Raw genomic sequence first — 20,260 nt, 5'->3', positions numbered from 1 at the left:
GAGGAAGGTCTTTATCTGGCACTGAAAATATATTAATGACAGTGCCAAGTGAGCTTCACTGGAAAGAGCATTGTATAGACAGGGGGCCACCACTGAAAAGGCCCTCTCCCACTTCACCATGACATCAGCTGATCATTTCTGAGTCTGGGCAGGCTCTTGTTAGAGTGGCGCTATGAATGGTTTGGGGTCTTGAGCGATATAAGGTTTTATAGGTTAAGACTAGCACTTTGAATTGAGCTAGGAAACATGTTGGCAGCTGCTGAGGCTGGACCAGGATCGATGTAATATGGCCATACTATCTGATCTCCATTATTACTCTGGCCACTGCATTCTGCACTAGCTGCGGTTTATAAACAGTCTTTAAAGGTAGCTCCGCATATAACACATAGCAGTAATCTAACCTGGAGGTAAAGAATCCAAGTTTACCTCTGAAGCCAAGTTATCCCTATCACATAGGATAGATGAAGGTGGTAGGGGGCACACCATGCTACTGAGGCCAGTGGCAGTAATGGATCCAGGATAGCTCCCAGGCTATGAACCTATTCCTTCAGGGTGGAGTTTTGACCCCATCCAGGACCAGTTGAACACCACTCGTTTGGTTAGAAGACCCACCGACTCAGCATCTAGACTGGGTTTCAATAAGTTGGCCTTCATTTAGAACGTTATTGTGGTCAGGCACTGGTTCAACGTAACCAAAGCCTCACCTGCAGAAGAGGAAAATGAGAAGCAGAGCTATGTGTCATCAGCATATTATGGCAGTGCACTTCCAAACTCCAGATTACCCCACTCAGCAGTTCCATGTTAGATGTTATGCCAGGGGTCAGCAAACTTACTGTGCCTTGGGCCAGTATCTCCAGTGCCGATTGTGCAGTGGGCCAGAAGGTGGGGGAGCGCGTGCCCATATGTGTGCTCACACACTATTTCCGGTGCACTTCCGGGTCGGAGGAGCACTGGAAATAGCTTGTGTGCATGTGCACGGGCCTTCTCCGACCCGAATGTGCACCCGAAATAACGCTTGTGCATGTGCAAATAACGCTTGCGCATGTGCACAAGCTATTTCCGGTGCTCCTCCAACCTGGAAGTGGGCAGCTGTGCAGCGCAGCTCTGGTAAGAGTGGGCAGTGGGTGGCGAGGGTCACCGCAGGCCGGATAAACAAGTCCCTCGGGCCTTATCCAGCCTGCGGGCCTTAGTTTGGGGACCCCTGTGTTATGCAGCAAGGAGGACAAGATATAGACTGTTGTGGAACTCCAAAGCAGAGAGTCTGCAGGACTGGGCAGTACTACCAAAACCTCCTGGAGTTGGCCATCCAAGTAGAGCAGAAACCCTGCAAAGTAACTGCCAACTCCAGAAGGACACCTTGGTCCAGACAGGGTTAAGCAGAGATCCCTGCCTGAAGCCCTGGAGAACTGTTGCTAGTCAGTGTTAACAATGCTGAACCTACATGGACTTAATTCTCTGACTTTGTATGAACAGCCTTTATAATCAAGAAAATAGTAGCATCTTGTTAAAAGGAAAGCTTCCTTACTGTTGTTAATAAATATTCCGAAACTTGTTTATGAATATTATCACTTATATCCTGAACCCAGCACACCGTATATTCATTTACTTGCTCCAGTTAACCACAATTCCATAATACCTTATACATATATGTGTGTATAATATGGATAGAGAGATGTTTATCAAACCTCTTTTCAAATTATGTTACCTCCTTTAACTGACCAGTGAGCAATTCCACGAAAAGCAGACAAACCATCTGATTTTTTAAAATTTAAACCGTGAGAGATGTTCACTCTCCTTTTTTAATTTCGCTGCTTGATAAAAACCTATTTTCTGATAACAGATCTTTAGATCTATAAAGTCAATTTCCCTATAACTCTTCACTTATGTAAATACCCTTAATACACATGTATTTTTCGACCGTGATATTGTCTCTTGGTAGGAAAATGCATTTATGTATGAAGTGACCCTGATGTTAATATTATACGGTGAGCATGCAAAAGGAAAGGCTGCTTTTAAAAGTAATTTATTTATAACCCGATTCATCTCGAATGGTTGGGTCTGGTTACAATTTTGTGGGCGGGAAATAAGCATAAAACCCCACTGTAATAGAATAAATAGAATAAAGCAAGAGGTCAGCTTCAAGCAGGAAAATAAATCCTGCAAGTTAGCCCTTCTGGCCACCCAAAAGGCAAGTCTTTCAGAAGAAGAAGGACCACAGCTTAGTAGCAGAACACAGGCCTTGCACCCCAAAGGTCCCAGGTTGAACCCCAGCATCTCCAGGTAGAGTCACCTGAAGCCCTGGAGAGCTACTGCCAGTCAGTGTCAGTTATACTGAGCTAGATGAGCTAGTGTTCCAGACTTTAAAAAGTGCTTAGGTTCACGCTTTGGGCACTTTCCAGTGAGAGAGTGGAATGGTGGTGAGGTGCTTCTAGGGGCCACAGGGGACAACAGGGGACAAGACAAGTTGGCTCTTGCCTCTTGCCTTGAGCAGCAATCCTTTTGTTTGTAGTTTCAGGGAGGGAAGAACCACCACGTCCAGGGTGAGTAACGCTTGATGGTAATAGCCTCCTGGTTTCCTCTTCTCCCCTAGGTGGAGAGCTGGCTGAACCGTGTGTTGGACCACATGCGGGCCACTGTGAGACATGAGATGACAGAGGCTGTGATGGCTTATGAGGAAAAGGCAAGGGAACAGTGGCTTTTTGACTACCCAGCACAGGTACTGCTCTGTTTCCTCTTCAGATGAACAATCCGTGGTGTGTAGGGTGGGCTAAGCGTGGTTCTGGGGCAAATCCCATTTTATGCCGCCTTAGCTTGAGTAGCTGTCATTTCTGCTGCACCTGGGACTCAGCTATACAGCTGCAAATATAATGTCTTGAGTGCATTATACAAATGTGACACTAGATGGTGAGCTAATGGTGAATTCCTTTTTTAAAAAAAGCATTTCACAGCGTTTTTAAAATATATGTGTAGATTCAGCCCTGGTCGGTCTTGCGATAACTGACCAGTGGTAGCTATTCTCTGAACATCAGCAAACAGGGAGTTGCTTGCACGAAATTTAGTTGCAGGTAGAACAAGCAACAGTGACAGAAATGGAAAAGTCCAATATACCCAAAGGCCTGGGCAAATTTCACCTGCTGGTGAAATTACAGCAGTATCCTGGTGAGACACACTTCAGAGCAGAGGACATTTCAAAGGTGAGGGGCCACCACAGAGAATCTTCCCACAGGTCTTTAACCCCACAGAATCTCATTAGGTGTAGGGACCCTCAGGACTTTAAACCCCATAACACCTTCAATTAGGCCCAGAAGACAATAGGCAACTAGTGCATTTTTTCCCAGATTTGATGGGCAGTGTTAGAAACTGAGGTATGAAAGCTAGGAGCTAAATGGCACCTTAAACACAACGGAATGTCTAGGCGCACTTTTTTAATAACCAGAATACAAAGCTGAAAATGAATGAACTGCAGCTGAAATAATATTCATTTTTCACATGGTCTAGTCCTTCCCCTGCCCTCCCCCCTAAAATATTCTTAAGAGGGTTTCTTCTCCAGTCTTCAGAGAGTAGCTGGAAGTGGGGAGGCAGAAACAGGTCCTCATTTCCTTCCACTCTGCAGTTTTAATCTGAAATCTTAGGCCCAGTGCAGCGCCCAGAGCTCAGAAACGGCTCGCAAAATGCACGTGGAACAATGGGAGTTTCAAAGCACTGTCAGTGCTCTGGGGCACCCGCTTGCACCCTGGCTGCGAAATTCTCATCAGATGCTGCTCCTGGTTGTTAAGCCTCGATTGCTTACCAGAGTTTAGAATTGAAGTGCAGCCTAATGGATCGTTGGGAAGTAGGAGTCCTATAGAAGCTTCCTAAAAAGCTTCCTAAAAAAACAAACAAAAAAACCCCAACAGCTTCTGTAGTCTGAAAAGAACATTAGCACATGAGCTTTGCTGTGGGGTAAAGCCAGTGGGAGAATGAGGAGCTTGCATATCTCAGATCTTTGCAAACTGGATGAAAAAGGCAGCGCCTGCCCTGCAAGTAACTATGGCTAACAGTAAAGCATTAACAGTTGAACTTTTTATAATTTTCCACCCTCTGCAAACACTCGCTCCAATTTAATAGCTTCTGAGCTGGGTAAGTGCTTTAAGAATTGGGTTGCCAGTGACGAAAGATTATCAGATGGTTTTACAGCTCAGAGGATTTTAGTTTTGCTATAAAAGAGGAAAGAAAATCCATTTTCTTCATATGTAATAAATAGAAGCTTGGAGGACATGGCTTTGCCTTTTATAAAAATATATATCGAGTGGTGGTTGTTTTCCCAATATGGAAATCAAAATCTTATTAAGAATTTCGACACTGAAAAAAAATATGGGTGGTATTTTCACCAGTTTTTGTTTTTTTAAGAAGTTGGAAATATTTTTGCTTTGGAACCATTTGCAAAGCTTTATGGCATAGGTCTTTTGCTTACCCTCAATTATGAAAAAGCACCCCTTCCTGATGATTTATTTTGACTTGCAATATTTGTTAACCTACCGTTTCTCTCTTTTGACCTTTAAGTGGCAATAATTCTATATATCACATTTTTATGGCTTCTCATAGATTACCTAATGCAGGTGGCCAGTGGGGATGTTTTTGGGATTGGCAATGTTTAAATCCCAGGTTTTATTCTAGGCCATGACTGCATGATCTTTTGTGGCCATAACCCTGTGGGAAGGTATGGCCTTTGAGGCATCTTTTTACTTCAGGGTAATTGCAATTTATCTTCTTCCTTTGGTGGATTTTTCATTTCATGAGTTGCCATCTCCTGGGAACATTTGCCCATTAAATTGGGAAACACTGGTTAATGCTGGAGAGGGTGTAGTGATGGAAAAAAACAATCTGTCCCAGCTTATGTCTCAGAGAAAATTCCTGAAGTATCTCTGGACTTACTCATCTGTAGCAATTTTATACAATGGTGGAATACAGTACAGTGGTACCTCGGGTTACATACGCTTCAGGTTACATACGCTTCAGGTTACAGACTCCGCTAACCCATAAATATTATCTCGGGTTAAGAGCTTTGCTTCAGCATGAGAACAGAATTGTGCAGCGGCGGTGCAGCGGCAGGAGGCCCCATTAGCTAAAGTGGTGCTTCAGGTTAAGAACAGTTTCAGGTTAAGAACAGACCTCCAGAACGAATTAAGTTCTTAACCCGAGGTACCACTGTACTCCTGTAGTAAAGCATTGTATCACAAGATGAAATCCTTGTAGCCTTTTCAGGAATTATCCACAAATGTATTTTTGGTGTCTTTTTGTTTCCTGACACAATTTTTTACCACATATTTCTTCTTCTATGATTGAAAAAAAAATCATTTTGGGAGGAATTCAGCATCATGCTAAGAAGATTATTACTATTATTATTTATTGAATTTATATACCACCCTATACACAGAGATCCCTCTGTTAGGGCAAATATTTTGGGTTGCTAGACAGAATAACCCCCCATCTCCTCCCCTACCCCATATTCTGTTCCACGGATTCTCCTGACCCCTCTGACACAATTCCAATGTGTGGGGGGAGGGGGGCAGAAGGAGAGGGAAGGAAAACTCTGTTGCTGAAGCAGAAGCCCCTCCACAGGGCTTCCACTGACGGCACTCATTAGTTGAATCCCACCCCTTAGACTCTTGTGGCCTAGAAATCCACCCTTTATTTCTGACTTTGCAAAGTATTCTGAGTTTCTTTCTCTTTCCAAGGTGGCACTCACCTGTACTCAGATTTGGTGGACCACAGAGGTTGGGATTGCCTTTGCCAGGCTGGAAGAAGGCTATGAGAATGCCATGAAGGAGTACTACAAGAAGCAAGTGACCCAGCTGAACACCCTCATCACCATGCTCATAGGGCAGCTCTCAAAGGGTGACAGGCAGAAGATCATGACCATCTGCACCATTGATGTGCATGCTCGAGATGTGGTGGCCAAGATGATTGCTCAGAAGGTTTGTCACACAACACAAACAGCTGGATCTTTTCCATGCTGTTTTTCTCAGGATTACTGAGAAGGGAGCTTGTGCATTTCTAGGGAAGACGAGTAGTTGGCTAAACCAGCACTGGGATTACTTTGAAGCCATGCTGCCATTGCTGTTTGCCCTTTTTACATCCTAACTCAGGGTTCCTCAGGCCAGCTTTCTCAAAGTTAGGATGGTGATATGCTGAATTCGTCCTGGGATACAGGAGGGAATCTTTGGTTCTTGTTCCAGGTGAGAGCTGGGGTGTGAGTCACGCCTAGTTTTTGATTCGGGTCTTTGAGGTGGGTCAGTGGCGTTATGTGTCTTAGCTAAGGTAGTGTGGATATGGGATTGGTGGTGGCAGGTAAGAGTGGACAAAAATATACAGGTGGGAGGAAGGCAAGTTAAATCAAAGCCCTTGCCCACTCTGCTTTATCTGCTGTAATTCAGAATCTGGGGACACTGGGCAATTGGCCCCCTAGCCTGGTCATGTAGTTGCTAAATGCCAGGTCTGTCCATAATACATCATTGACCATCCATTATTTGATTGTGTATGATGGGGCAGACTTGTCATCCATAACTTCAACCTTGGCAGATGGGCTGGGAGGCCTGTGCTGACCCAGCAGGGTGCTCAGTGCAGCACCATTCCAGGTCAGAGGGGGAGGGAGGAAGTGTTACAGTTATCCAGAAGAATTTCATCGTCCTTACCAGGATACCAACTGGCAATGTGCGTGGGTTTGAGGGGTAGTTTGTGAATGTTTGGCCAAAGAGACAGCACAGGGATGTTGCTAATGTACCATCTACCCCACTGCTCTGCAACCTCCCTGGCCGAACTGGTGAATGAAGTCTTGCATGTGGTGTTGGAGAACCCTACCACAGTGGATTTTTTTGGGGGGGGGGAGGGGACTTCAGGATCTATTCTGAAGCTGCCTCAAATGGACCAGCTTGGGATGTCATAGCCTCCATGAATGGATTGCTAATACTCCATTGATTGGAGAGCCCACCATTCCCTGGAGAAGTTTGCTCTGAATGTAGCTACTCCACTTGCAGGGATGGGGGACCCACTGTGTTGCTCTGGGGGATTTTCTACCCGACCTGACTGGCGCTCCTGTCAAGGCACTTGCCTCACTGTGGAATGGTGAGATGTGCAAAACCATTGATGTCATTGCCCCCAAGTGCACTCACGATCGCTGTGGAGCATGTAGATCACTTAGTATTCCAGCTGTACCATTTGCCCCTCCATAAGCTGTTTTATGTTGATTTTCTGCTCTGCTCTTGAAGGTGGACAATGCACAGGTGTTTCTTTGGCTGTCTCAACTCCGACACAGGTGGGCAGATGAGGAGAAGCACTGTTATGCGAACATTTGTGATGCACAGTTTCTATATTCCTATGAATACCTTGGGAACACACCCCGCCTGGTCATCACTCCTCTGACAGACAGGTAGGTATCTGGAAGGGCTCAGACAAGGGAGCTTTAGTTTGGCAGCTTGTTGCAGAATCTGTTCCCCTCACCCTCCCATTTTGTTTTTGCAGAAATTTGCTATTTCTGATGTGCAATTCACAAAGCCTTGTTGGTTTTGCAGCTCCAGGCTTTTCTTTTTTAAAAAGAATTTTGTTTTTTTAAGGACAGGGTTTTGCTGTTCTGCTGTTTTTGCTGTTTTTATTATCTACATTTCAATATATTTGTTTTCCTATTGTTTTGATTTCTATTACAGTTTAATTGTTTTTAAAAATGATTATCTTTTATATGTTTTTAGGCTTTTTGTGTGTTTTTTCTGTCTTGTTTTAATTTGTGTAAGTTGCCTTGAGTTCCAATATGGGAAGAAGGCAGGATGATGATGATGATGATGATGATATTTTCCTTCCTGTTTGAAGATGCTACATCACCCTCACCCAGTCCTTGCACCTAACCATGAGTGGGGCTCCTGCAGGGCCAGCTGGCACTGGGAAGACAGAGACTACCAAGGATCTTGGGCGAGCGCTTGGCATCATGGTGTATGTTTTCAACTGTTCAGAGCAAATGGACTACAAGGTAACTTTTAAGGAACAGTCAAGAATAATAGCATACTAGTATGATTCTATGTAGAGAGAAAACTCAGCTAAATGCTGGTTCATTAGGGAAGTTTCTCTTAAAAGGTATGGTGAGGACTAGAAATCCAAAACTCTGCAGAAAGCTAAATACATATAATTACTGCTACACATTTTTGTTTATTTGGAGAAACTGCATTTATAGTTAGTTCTGACATACTTTTCATTCCACTTTCTTTGGGGTGCAGTCCCACTGGGAAGTTTTTCCTGCACAATCTGCATTGATTTGAATGGGATTTGCATAAAAACAGAGTAGTGCTGTGGTGAAGCATGATCACACTCAAGCTTTGCAGTTCTCCCCAGGGCAGATTTATTCTCCTTGTTCACTTCTGTTCCATTTTCCCAAAAGCTTACTATTTTCCCTCTTGTGGGAAAATCAGCTGTGGGGCTGTATCCAGTTCTTTGCTTTAAAGAACAAAGTTCCCAAAATATTTGAAACACTTTCAGGGTCCATCAGCAGAGTTGTGGCATTCTGAGGGGATTGCCTCTTCATCTGACCTGGAAATGAAACTGCCTTAACTACTATTGCTATATCATGGCCAACAGACAATGCTAGACCTGAGTGCACCTACCTTCAATGCAGCCAGCATTGTGTGTTTGCAGCAGCACAGCAAAAAGTAGGTGGGGCTGTTTCACTTTCAAGTCAGGTGCTGAGACAACAGCCTCACACAGTCACAATTTCATAGGTGTGCGCCATCCTGTTTTGAAATCAAAGCTGAAGAAACATTTCATTAAACTAGAGCAGGGGTGAAGAACATCTCTTCCCCCTTGCCTCTGCCTCTGCAGCTACTGTAGTCCACAACTTCCATTATTCCTGACTACTGACAGTGCTTGCTGGGACTTATGGGAGTTGTAGTCCAACCATCTCTGGAGGATCGCAGGTTTCCCACCCCTTGTCTAAATGGCTCTTCGTTGCTTCTCATTGATCTAAGTAAGCAACCCTAGAATTATTCCTTCATCTATTTGAGCTCGGAGTGCTGTCAGCCAGTACCAATCATCTTTAAATGGGTGGTTTGCATATAGGTAATAAAACTGTACAATTGAGAAACCCATCCAAGTTCATCATTGCTGTTATTAGCTTCCTCCTTCCGTTCCTTTGCTCTTTAGAAAGTGCCTACAGAACAAATTGCTCATGAGACTGGAAATAGGTTGTATACACATTTCGCCGAAACAAAATAGGTGGGTAATTTTGCTGTCCTTTCCCCCTTTTTGTTGCAGTCCTGTGGGAACATTTACAAAGGCCTTTCCCAGACTGGTGCTTGGGGCTGTTTTGATGAGTTTAACAGAATTTCTGTTGAAGTCTTGTCAGTGGTGGCTGTACAGGTAAGTAATAAGAAGGAAAGAAGTGTAAGGCAGGGATGTACCTTGAGAGCTTGGCTGCATTTGGATGTCACACAAAACTATGGTTTGGTGAGACATGAATGAGCCTAACCTCCTCCTGGGCTCTCCTCTCTTCCCCCTTGCATGGCCTTCTGTTTCTGCTTTCAGTTAATCATGGTTTATTGCTGTGTCCAGACTGACAAACTGTGGGCAACGTTAACTATGGTTCATTTAAAATAAGCCTACTGCAAACTACGGTTTCTGAAGCAGGCTTGTTAAAACTGACCATAGTAAGTCTTAACCACAGTTGCAGTCCAAATAATGTGTCATGCTGTGGGTAAAGAAAAGTGGAAGGAAGGGCTTTCAAGCTATTCCTCCTCCTGGCTGCATGGAAAGGAGAGAGAGTGTGCAAGCCTAGAAGGAGGCAAGGCTCCTTTATGTCTTGCTAAACCATATTTTAGTGTGATGCCCAGAAATGGTCACTGTTTTTATGTTATTTATTCTATTTCCACCTTTCCACTGATCAGTCTTCAAGAGAGCTAACGATGAACAATAAAATATAAACACAGACCTATGGAAAAGGACAACAATGACAAGAGCAGAAAAGCAAGTAACCATCAAAGGCTGGAGAGGACAATGTGGTCTGAAACTGGCATCTAAAACATAAGAGTTAATGCCAAGTTAATCTTTCTTGGGAGGGTATTCCATGAATGGGGCACCACCTCAGAAAAAGCCCTATGCCTGGTTGCCACTTAACAAATTTCTTCAAGATATGGTTACCTGGATCCAGAAGAAGTGGGGGGAGGCTTGGTTTACTGGTTTTAATATTGCTTTTAAGGTATTATGGTTGTATTATTTGGAAATGCAATTCGGTCCCATTATAAGCACAGTTCATTCTTTATTTCTGTTGAGTTCCAGTGCTTGACAGCTGTTGGGTGAGGTGGGAATTCTGTATATCAGCTTTGCCTGGTTCCAGGTGCAGAACTGGTGCCATAAATGGACTAAGAACGTGGAAGCTGTAGGGTACGGACAGGAACAGTAGCTGAGGGGCATTTGATCTTGCTGTAGGGATACTCAGTAGAAATAGAGAACATAATGCTTCTATGGCAGTTGTAGCATAACTATATGCCTCTCCTCCTTTCTGGTTTAGGTAGTGTTATTTGGCAAAGGTATGTACAGTTGCAAAGTGCTGTGTACAGAAGTGCGCTGTGAAAATATGAGGCCTGTGCATTTTAAGTTCTGTGTGTGTAAAAAGCCCATGTAGTGATCATTAGACACTGTTGAGCTTGTTAATGTGCACTGCCCAGGAAAAGATAGAAAAGGGTATTATCTGATTAAAGGAGAAACGGTATCGTCAGACAAGAAGGCCCTAGTCGATTCAACGTTACATGTTTTTTCTCCATTAGTTAGACTACTGAAATAAAATAAGCAGTGCCACTGTAAAGTTATCATCATAGTTTTAAATACAATTTGGAACGTTAATGTGATGGTGGGGAAAGCCCTAATCAGATGCTTATCTTGTCAAGTGTTGAGTGTCTTGTCAAGTGCTGGTTGTGTTTGAAGACAGCTTGTTAATACAGAGATTATCTTGAGCCAGTAAACATGGCGTTGATGATCTGTTTTTCCTCTCAGAAAGCAGCACAACAGGAAAAACATTCTTGACATTAAGCTCTCCAAAGAATAATAGCCAAGATGATGAATCTGTGCTTCAGAGGTGCAAGCCGCACAGCAGAACAAAGCAGGCCATAAAGTTAGCAAGTCATGTATGTTGTAGGAGATGTGCTAGTCTTGCTATTAAACATTCAAGGCAGCCACTCGCAAAATCTCACTTAACTTCCAGGTCAATTAAAATTCTACCTTGGATAGCTTATCATGTATAGATATTGCATTGTTGGCCCAAAGCAGTGGGTGTTCTGTTTTAATTAGCTCTTAGCCTTGAATATATTCCTATGATGTTGGCTATGCAGAGCCATCACACAGGGGGATAAATGTATGCTATAGACATTTTTCCATGGCGTGAAGGGTTTTCATTTCTTTTATCTCAGTATCAATGAATCTATACAGCTGCTCCTGCCTTGGCTGGTTTAGAATAATCCTGGTTTGCAAGGTGGTGATATGTCACAGGCTTCCTCATTCCTGCTTCCATGACCCATCCTAAATTTTGTTCCTGGATTGCATGAGAACTGCTCACATTAACAGTCAGTTTCTGTCAATAATAGGCAGGGGTCTTTCTGGCCTAAATTTGATGTTCATGTAACCTTACATGTGGCGTGGAAAAAAAGTGGGCGGAGAGAAATTATTCACCCCCCCTCTCACCCATTACAACACAACAACTGGGGGGCCACCTGATGAAGTTGGCTGTAGTTTCAGGACAGCAAAAGAAAGTATTTCTTCACCTAAAAGCATAATTCATTTATGGACTTCACTGAAGCAAGAGGTGGAGATGGCCACTGACTGAGATGGCTTTAAAAGAGAATTAGATGAATTCATGAAGGATAGGTCATCAATTGCTCATTAACCTTGGAATCAAGTGGAAAATCTTCAGAGGCAATGTGCCTCTGGGTACCAGGTGCTGGGGACAAAAAATTGGGGAGGGCTGCCTCTCTTGTGCCCAGCTTCTGGGCTTCCCGGATGCAGTTAGTTAGCCACTGTCTGAAACAGGACTGGAGGAGCCCTAATGGTTTGGTGCAGAAGGGGTCATCTTTCATAGGGGATAAAATTTACACTCACAGAGCCATGGAGCAGCCTTTCCGCTACCCCTTCTTTTTTTTGGGGGGGGGGGAAATGGAGTACAGTGGCTCTCTCTCTCAGTGAGAGCCAGTGTGGTGTAGTGGTTAAGAGCGGTAGATTTGTAATCTGGGGAACCAGGTTCGCGTCTCCGCTCCTCCACATGCAGCTGCTGGGTGACCTTGGCCCAGTCACACTTCTCTGAAGTCTCTCAGCCCCACTCACCTCACAGAGTGTTGTGGGGGAGGAAGGGAAAGGAGAATGTTAGCTGCTTTGAGACTCCTTCGGGTAGTGATAAAGCGGGATATCAAATCCAAACTCTTCTTCTTCTTCATAAAGATACAGTTTGCTCATAATGTGGCAGCAGTTTTAACAGCAATCACTTAAAAAAGATATGCAGCCCTCTCAACCCACAGGAAACGTCTTCTTGCTTAGATATACTGCAGTGTAGATAAGTGCTCGATTCTAATATGTACCATAATACCACATAGCTTTTTTAGCATACGTTTTATTAAGCACGCTTTATAAAAAAATCCGTGGAGCTGGAGAGTGAAAAGCCCCATCTTCTTCCATTTTCAGGTGAAAAGCATACAGGATGCCATAAGGGACAAAAAGCAGAATTTTAATTTCCTCGGCGAAGACATTAAACTAGTTCCCTCTGTTGGCATTTTCATCACCATGAATCCTGGCTATGCCGGCCGTACGGAGCTGCCTGAGAATTTGAAAGCTCTTTTCAGGTAAGATATGGATCACGTTCCTTTTAGCTTCCTTTTAGTATGTTAAAACGTTTGCCTCATTCTTTCCTGCAAGAGTGTTTTGTGGTGAGTAGCTGTTGTTCCCATTTTATGGAACTGAGGTTTTCAGTATACAATCTGGCAGCTTGTCATTGCACTGGAAATTGTACCTGGGACGCCCTGCTCCATACCCAACACTATTCATCATGATATCTCCCTTTGCCATGTGTATTTTATTCTACTTTGGCAAGGGCAAATGAACCAGACACACCAAGGTCATTCAGAGCCTTTCATCCAGGTCCTGACTATGCAAGCACATAAGGCTCTTGCTTCTCTATGTAAATTCCAGGAAACACCTGTGTGAGTCGCATAGTATCTCTGAAGTTGTGCTTATGGAGCTGGTGGAGATAGGAAGTCATAGTATCTTGAATGTGATCACTATAAGTGGGGCCTGGGACAAAATGGTTCAGTGAGTGCTCCTGTTCAGGATACTCAGTTCCATGCCTAGACAGCCCACAACATTTTGCTGCCTTAGGTGGAGCAGCAAATTCCCCCTCCCAAGGTCAAGGTGCACTTTATCTATGGCCAGCAGAGTTACTTTGGTCCCTAAGGCAGAAAATCCCACAACCAGCTCTTTGGCTGGCTGGCTGACTGACTAGATGATGATAAGTATAATGAATAAGTAACTAAATAATGTGCCCCTAGATTGTGATGGAGGGTAAGGTGTGTGTGTGTGGATAGCTCAGTTGGTTAGAGTGTGGGGCTGACAATGCCCAAGGTTGCAGGTTCGGCCCCAGTATGAGACACCTGTATATTCCTTCATTGCAGGGGGTTGGACTCGGCGATCCTCCGGGTTCCTTCCAGCTCCATAATTCTACGATTCTATGCGTGTGACTTTTGTATGGCTGAAATGCAGGCCTCTTACACAAAAGCAGAACTCTTCATCTGTTGCTTTGCCTGAGGCCCTTGGGGTAAAAAGAAAGCACCCCCCACCCAATGTCTGGATTAGGACAGTCTTGTGCTAGATGGACAAATGGCCTGACCTTGTATAAGACACCTTCCTGCGTGGCTTGGTTACATACACTGAGTCTCTCTCCTAGGCCCTGTGCAATGGTTGTGCCAGACTTCGAGCTGATCTGTGAAATTATGCTGGTGGCAGAAGGATTCATAGAGGCCCGGCTGTTAGCTAGGAAGTTCATCACCCTTTACCAGTTATGCAAAGAACTGCTGTCAAAGCAGGTAAGTTGCATTTCATTAGCTGTTTTTTATCATCCGATATCACACGGCATTGCCATGTTCTACTTTTGTAAACATCTCCATGATGCATCTCATGAACATCTACATCTTTCTTCCCCTTTCACAATCAAATATACATTTGTGAACTGCTGCTCTCTATTATTATTTTGCTTCTGCCTGGGATTACATTCCCATGCCAAATGCATGGGATGTGTGGTGGTGGGCTAGTGTGAGTCCTGGTGTTCCTAGACCTGGGATCTTCTACGCACCTCACTGGTTCACAGGATTTCTGGGTCAGGCCCCTTGGGATTCCACCTCCTCACTTCACTTCTTCCACCTGACTGTTTCTGTATTGACTGCTTATTGCCTAGGGAGGCTGTACTTTCAAGTCATTCCAGCACGAAGCTGAGGATCAGAGTTAGAGGAAAGTTAATTTGTGTTCCTTTGATAACATGCTAATATCTGCAGGTACACTTCCAGTGTTTGATGTGTAGGCCAAGTAAAAAATGCATCGTCCCCTCCTCTCTCTCATTAGGATCACTATGACTGGGGCTTACGTGCAATTAAGTCAGTCCTGGTTGTTGCTGGATCTCTCAAGAGAGGAGACCCAGACCGCCCTGAAGACCAGGTGCTGATGCGCTCTCTTCGGGACTTCAACATCCCTAAGATTGTGACAGATGACATGCCAGTATTTATGGGTCTGATTGGGGACCTCTTTCCTGCTTTGGATGTTCCAAGAAAGCGAGATCTCAGTTTCGAATCTTTCGTGAAGCAAGCTGTGCTGGAACTCAAGCTGCAACCAGAGGACAACTTTGTGCTCAAAGTAAGGTCGTGGCTTTCATCTACCCAAGCTTTAGGCTGCAGGAGTCCTCTGGGATCTTCTTTACTTAACTTTGTTCCAAATCTGCAATTCTGTGCTTCTGTGAAACAGTCTTCTCTATCTACCATAAAAAGGAACTTAGCTAAGGGTGTGTGTGCATGAAGGCATCCCTGGTGCATTTTTGTTGCATGTTCAGGTTTTTCACTTTTCGCCTCCCCCAAATGGCTATGCTTGCTGGGGCTGATGGGAGCTGTAGTTCAGCATCATCTGGAGGACCTCAGGTTTCCCACACCTGTTTTATCATTTGTTGCCTGTTTCCTGTTCTTGGTTTGTGGCCATTCACGCATCACATTGCAAGGGACCTTCCTTTTTCTTCTGATATGACTGCCTTTGCAGTCTTTGAGAAGCATATACATTGTTCTGAATTTACATTATGAGAGCAGCCTGGCATGGTTAGTAAAGTGGGACGTGGGTACTTTTGTCCACAACATGGTGGTTTTATCTTGTTGGCTTTTTTGTGTGTAGGTGGTGCAGCTGGAAGAACTCCTGGCAGTTCGGCACTCTGTCTTTGTGGTGGGAAATGCAGGTACAGGCAAGTCACAGGTGCTGAAATCTCTCAACAAGACCTATCACATCATGAAGCGGCGGCCTGTTTGGATGGACCTCAATCCGAAGGCGGTTACCAATGATGAACTCTTTGGCATCATTAATCCTGCTACAAGAGAGTGGAAGGATGGTAAGGGGCTTCTCACATCTTCAAAACCTAGGAAGAGAGACATTTTTCTTGCCACTTGCAATAAATTAAAAATAAAAATAAAATCCAAAAAATTAATCCAGAATGTGTGCTCTGAGAGTTCATTGCAGGTATGAGATTTTTCTCATCACGTTAGAACTTTTCCAGCGTTTTCTCTCGCATGTCTCTAGCGCTTTCTGTTTTCATAAATGAGGCTTTCATGAAAAGTAATAACTCGTGTTTCTCTCTGGTGTGCTGTGCAGTACGGCTGCTATTGTTCTTGCGTACTTTTCTCATCTGAACTTTCTTGCAGACTTCTCCAGAGGCACTTTTGTTTTCTTAATTTCCTTGTATTTCATAAGCACCCCCCTTGCATATTACTCAACTTTTTTGCAAGAAAAATATCTTTGGATATGTAATCTTTGGAATGCATTGTATGGTGCCACACTTTCAGTGCCTGGGTCCCCTAAAGTGTAACTATTGCAAGAAGGCGGCCTTTGTGGCGTGGAAAGAAGGCAAGGCATGTTTTTTTAAAAATCTAATTTGAGGTGGCAGGGAGAGAGAGAGAGAACACAGCAGCCTGAGACCTTACCAGGGTATGTTTCCCAGTCCTCTTTCATGGAAGTTGGTCTTGCTTCTGTGCTTCTGTTCAGTTATGGAGTTCCTTAGCCACCCCACAATATCTAAATGGAAATGGCCTTTCCAGAGCTTCCTTGTCTCTTTGAGACATGTGAACTTTGACTTGCTGACGTGCCAGTTCCCTCCCAGGCTTCCTATATAGAGGTTTGGGGCTTCCCCTGCCCCATTTCACTGTTCTTACCCACTGTGTGTGTGTAAGCAGGATGGAATGAACCTTGCGTAATATCTTTGCCCTGGTTCTAACACCCTATTTACTTTGTGGGATTGTCCAACTCCAGGACCATCTATGGTGCATCAAGACCTTCTGGAGTTTCTGCAATTCTAATCTTCACTGAAGTATCTCCTCTGTCTATCCCTCCCCTCCACCCCCTTATATCAAGAGATACTGGATGTTATATCTTTTCAGCACTATATAACCATGCCATTGTTCTCAGTGACAGACTCACTAGTATAGGCCAAAGCTTTGTTATCTTCTTGGGTTTGCCAGCTGGCATCCCTGATGTGTCTTATAATTTTAACAAGTGTGAGTGAAAAGCAGCTCAGGAGCATGACTGACTGAGAGCTGGGGTGTGGCTCAGATTTTCAACTGTGGATTATGAGAATATATATACTATTGTATTGCATTCACTTCTGTGATTAGCAATGAAAATATTGAGGAATCTAACATCATGTACATAATAGTTCCTCATACTCATAAAAGGCAGTTGGGTTATCTTGGAAAAAATATTTGCAAGATACTCTGAAATAAGAAATTTGCTATGGTGCTGAGCTACTTAATATGTGGACCCGTAGACATGGAAATATGTTTAACATTGCATTGTATGCTTGCTTTTACATTGTACTATGAGAGTAGAGTGTAGGGCAGAACCGAGTACATGCTAAATTTGTAACTTTTTGTTAGTACCTAACTGTTTAAAACAGAGGTATTACAAATCCCATAATCTTTGATCCAGATGTTGTTGAACTACAAATCCCATCATCTTTGATCACTTGCCATACTGGCTGGGACTGGTGGGCGTAGTTCAGCCACATCTGTATGGACACATCTTAGCTCCCTTTGGTTTGTACCTGCATTTACAAGGGAAATTTCAGGGAAATTATATTGGACAAATAGGAAAAGGCAGCCCACTGTGTACTGTCATCTAAACTTCTGAAACTTTTGCTGTGGTTATGTTCTTTCTTTGAAGAGGGTGTCATCTTGAGAGGGAGAACAGCAAAGTCATAGTCAAATGCTTTTCATAATCACAGATGATCTTCCCCTTTTTGTTCTGAGTGGGCTGCCGAGATTTTTTGTTGTTGCTGTTGCTTCTTCTTCCCTGTCCTTAACCATTCTCAGCAGTATTAAGTGGCCTGGGATTATTTTCAATGAGATTATTTGATCACGCTTATGCATTATCTCCTGAAGGAGATTCTATTCATACCCTGTTGTTTTCGTAATTATCAAATTTAACTAACTGCATCTAGATTTCGCTTTGCTTGTTCGTATGCAAGCTGAATTAACGACAGCGACAAAAACACTCGTACGTTATTAAAGGGAGTGTGCAGAGTCCTCTGAGAATCCCACTCACTGCCTGTGATCTCTTTAGGATTGTTCTCATCAATTATGCGAGACCTAGCTAATATTACACATGACGGCCCCAAATGGATTGTGCTGGATGGTGATATTGATCCAATGTGGATTGAGTCTCTTAATACTGTCATGGATGATAATAAGGTAAGACACAAGTTTGAGGGCAACAACTGTTCTTGAGTACATAGAATAATCTGTCCTTTGCCAAAAGGCACACGGGTGTAAACCATAGGACCAAACTTTCACAACTCTTTTTGTTTCAAGAATCTGAGGGTGGGAACCCTGCAATTTCAGGAACAAAAAAACAAACAAAACTATACCAGAAAACGTTACCGCTTGGTATTTCTGCAGTCCCCACATATGGTTCCTGCACCTAGTTGAATGCAATTTGGGAAGATTGTCCAGGGTAGAGACTTGGTAGGTGCCCTGTGCCTTTTGTGAGTTATCAAAAGATTGTTTCCAGAAACTGAAAGGGTCGTTAATGCAGAATGCACACTTTCTTCCTAGGACGTTGGTAGGAGCAGAAGCAACAAGCAAGCCCTCTATTGTTTTTTGACATAGTATCAACAGGGTTTTATGTAAGTGGCATTATTCTCATGCTTTAAATAAATGAGCAGTTGGGAGAAAACCAGAGGAAACCTTTGCAACTCCATATAAAGAGTTTTGGTGTTTCAGGGAATGTCCTGTCCTGGGTTGCATACAATCAGTATGCTTCTGAGAAGTCTCTGCAGATCATAGTGCTCTTTGTGTTCTCAGCCTGACTGGATCTATCCTTTTGCAGGTGCTGACACTAGCAAGCAACGAAAGGATTCCTCTCAATCCCACCATGAGGCTGCTGTTTGAAATCAGTCACCTGCGGACTGCCACTCCTGCCACTGTCTCTAGAGCAGGTAGGTGGCAAGGGAGAGGAAGAGGGTGGTATTTCATTTTGGCATGGTAGAAAGGGAATGGGGGTTAGCTTGGCCTAAGAATCTTTGAAGGGAGTCAGGGTAGCCAACCAGCTGCTTCCAGATGTTTTGGACTGCAATCCTCATCAGCCCCAGCTAGCATGGCTGCCATGCTAGTGATGGCAGACACCTTGTCCAAGGACCCAGTTGCTGCTGTCGCTGCATAATCATACCAGATTATTATCTTTCAACTACAGTGGTACCTCGGGTTAAGTACTTAATTCGTTCCGGAGGTCCGTACTTAACCTGAAACTGTTCTTAATCTGAAGCACCACTTTAGCTAATGGGGCCTCCTGCTGCTGCCGCGCTGCCGGAGCACGATTTCTGTTCTCATCCTGAAGCAAAGTTCTTAACCTGAAGCAGTATTTCTGGGTTAGCAGAGTCTGTAACCTGAAGCGTATGTAACCTGAAGTGTATGTAACCCGAGGTACCACTGTACCTATAACTTAGATGTGGAAAAACTGGGTAACTCTCTTGCTGACTTCTGATATTTCACATTCCCAGGGATCCTTTACATCAATCCAGCTGATCTGGGCTGGAATCCTCCCGTGAGTAGCTGGATTGACAGACGAGAAATCCAGTCAGAGCGAGCTAACCTGACCATTTTGTTTGACAAGTATCTGCCAATTTGTCTGGACACTCTTAGAACCAGGTACGGTCGAGCACACTGAACAATTCACACAGGTTTGCTTACCCTATGTGCATTTATGACCATTTGTCCTAAGTACTACATGTTAGCTTCCCCAACTGGTTTCTTGTTTTGTATTAAAAGAAGTTCAGCATCGTACCTATGGGACTTGAGAGCTTCTTCCGGTCACAGAAGATGAATGAAGAATGGCTGCCTTCAAAGGATGTCTCTTAGTATCATATAAGCTGCTCTAAGGCTTTTGTGGAGGAAGAGCAGAGTACAAGTGTCATAAGTAAATAATAATTTGCCATTAGGTGTGTCCCTAAGGTTGTTTCCTGCGTAGAGGCACTACAGTGACACCTAGCTCTTGCAACCAATCAGAAGCCGTGCCTTGGTTGTCGAACGTTTTGGAAGTCGAACGGTCTTCCGGAACGGATTACGTTCGACAACCGAGGTTTGACTGTAACAGAAAAAAATCTTAAAGCACAAGTATACTATACAAGAAGTCTGAGGAAACCTTTTCATCCTGAGGGCTGAATTCCCTCATGAGTGACCGTATCAGGGGCTGTATTCCAGTGGTGGGCAGGGCTTCATCCATTCATGTACTTCCCCATTTCACATTTATCCATGTTTCCCTTTTAAGAAGCCACCAATTGCCTTCTCCAAAGGAGGAGGCAGCAAGAGCTGTCAAAATTAGGCTTTCCATACCAAGAAAGAGAGTAAAAAAAAAGTCCTTGGCTCCCTCATAAATAAGCATTGGGGAGGATAAGGAACAGGATAACATTTGTAAAAAACAACAAGCAGAAGCTTTTATCTTAGCAATTATAGGTGTAGAACTACCCAAACAATAT

The 20,260-nt window shown here is 43.8% G+C and overlaps 1 protein-coding gene across 5 annotated transcripts in view; it reads left to right on the top strand.

The window, feature by feature from the left end:
* Window positions 1–20,260, top strand: part of DNAH9 (dynein axonemal heavy chain 9) — a 220,452-nt gene that overhangs the window by 41,461 nt on the left and 158,731 nt on the right. For all 5 annotated transcript variants that reach the window (XR_008328846.1, XR_008328847.1, XM_053376206.1 and 2 more), the window contains 12 exons: window positions 2,591–2,716; window positions 5,718–5,957; window positions 7,248–7,408; window positions 7,843–7,999; window positions 9,274–9,378; window positions 12,682–12,839; window positions 13,937–14,075; window positions 14,608–14,895; window positions 15,418–15,628; window positions 17,851–17,978; window positions 18,616–18,724; window positions 19,286–19,433. Coding sequence is in view for 3 of the 5 variants with exons in the window: in XM_053376206.1 (XP_053232181.1) it covers window positions 2,591–2,716; window positions 5,718–5,957; window positions 7,248–7,408; window positions 7,843–7,999; window positions 9,274–9,378; window positions 12,682–12,839; window positions 13,937–14,075; window positions 14,608–14,895; window positions 15,418–15,628; window positions 17,851–17,978; window positions 18,616–18,724; window positions 19,286–19,433 (1,970 nt within the window). In the remaining 2 variants the exon portion in view is untranslated. The remainder of the gene's footprint in view (window positions 1–2,590; window positions 2,717–5,717; window positions 5,958–7,247; window positions 7,409–7,842; window positions 8,000–9,273; window positions 9,379–12,681; window positions 12,840–13,936; window positions 14,076–14,607; window positions 14,896–15,417; window positions 15,629–17,850; window positions 17,979–18,615; window positions 18,725–19,285; window positions 19,434–20,260) is intronic.

This window comes from Podarcis raffonei, chromosome 2 (genome assembly GCF_027172205.1).
Source record: "Podarcis raffonei isolate rPodRaf1 chromosome 2, rPodRaf1.pri, whole genome shotgun sequence".
Taxonomy (NCBI): domain Eukaryota; kingdom Metazoa; phylum Chordata; class Lepidosauria; order Squamata; family Lacertidae; genus Podarcis; species Podarcis raffonei.
The sequence above is the reverse complement of the archived record's forward strand: the minus strand, read 5'-3'. Positions and strand labels throughout refer to the sequence as shown.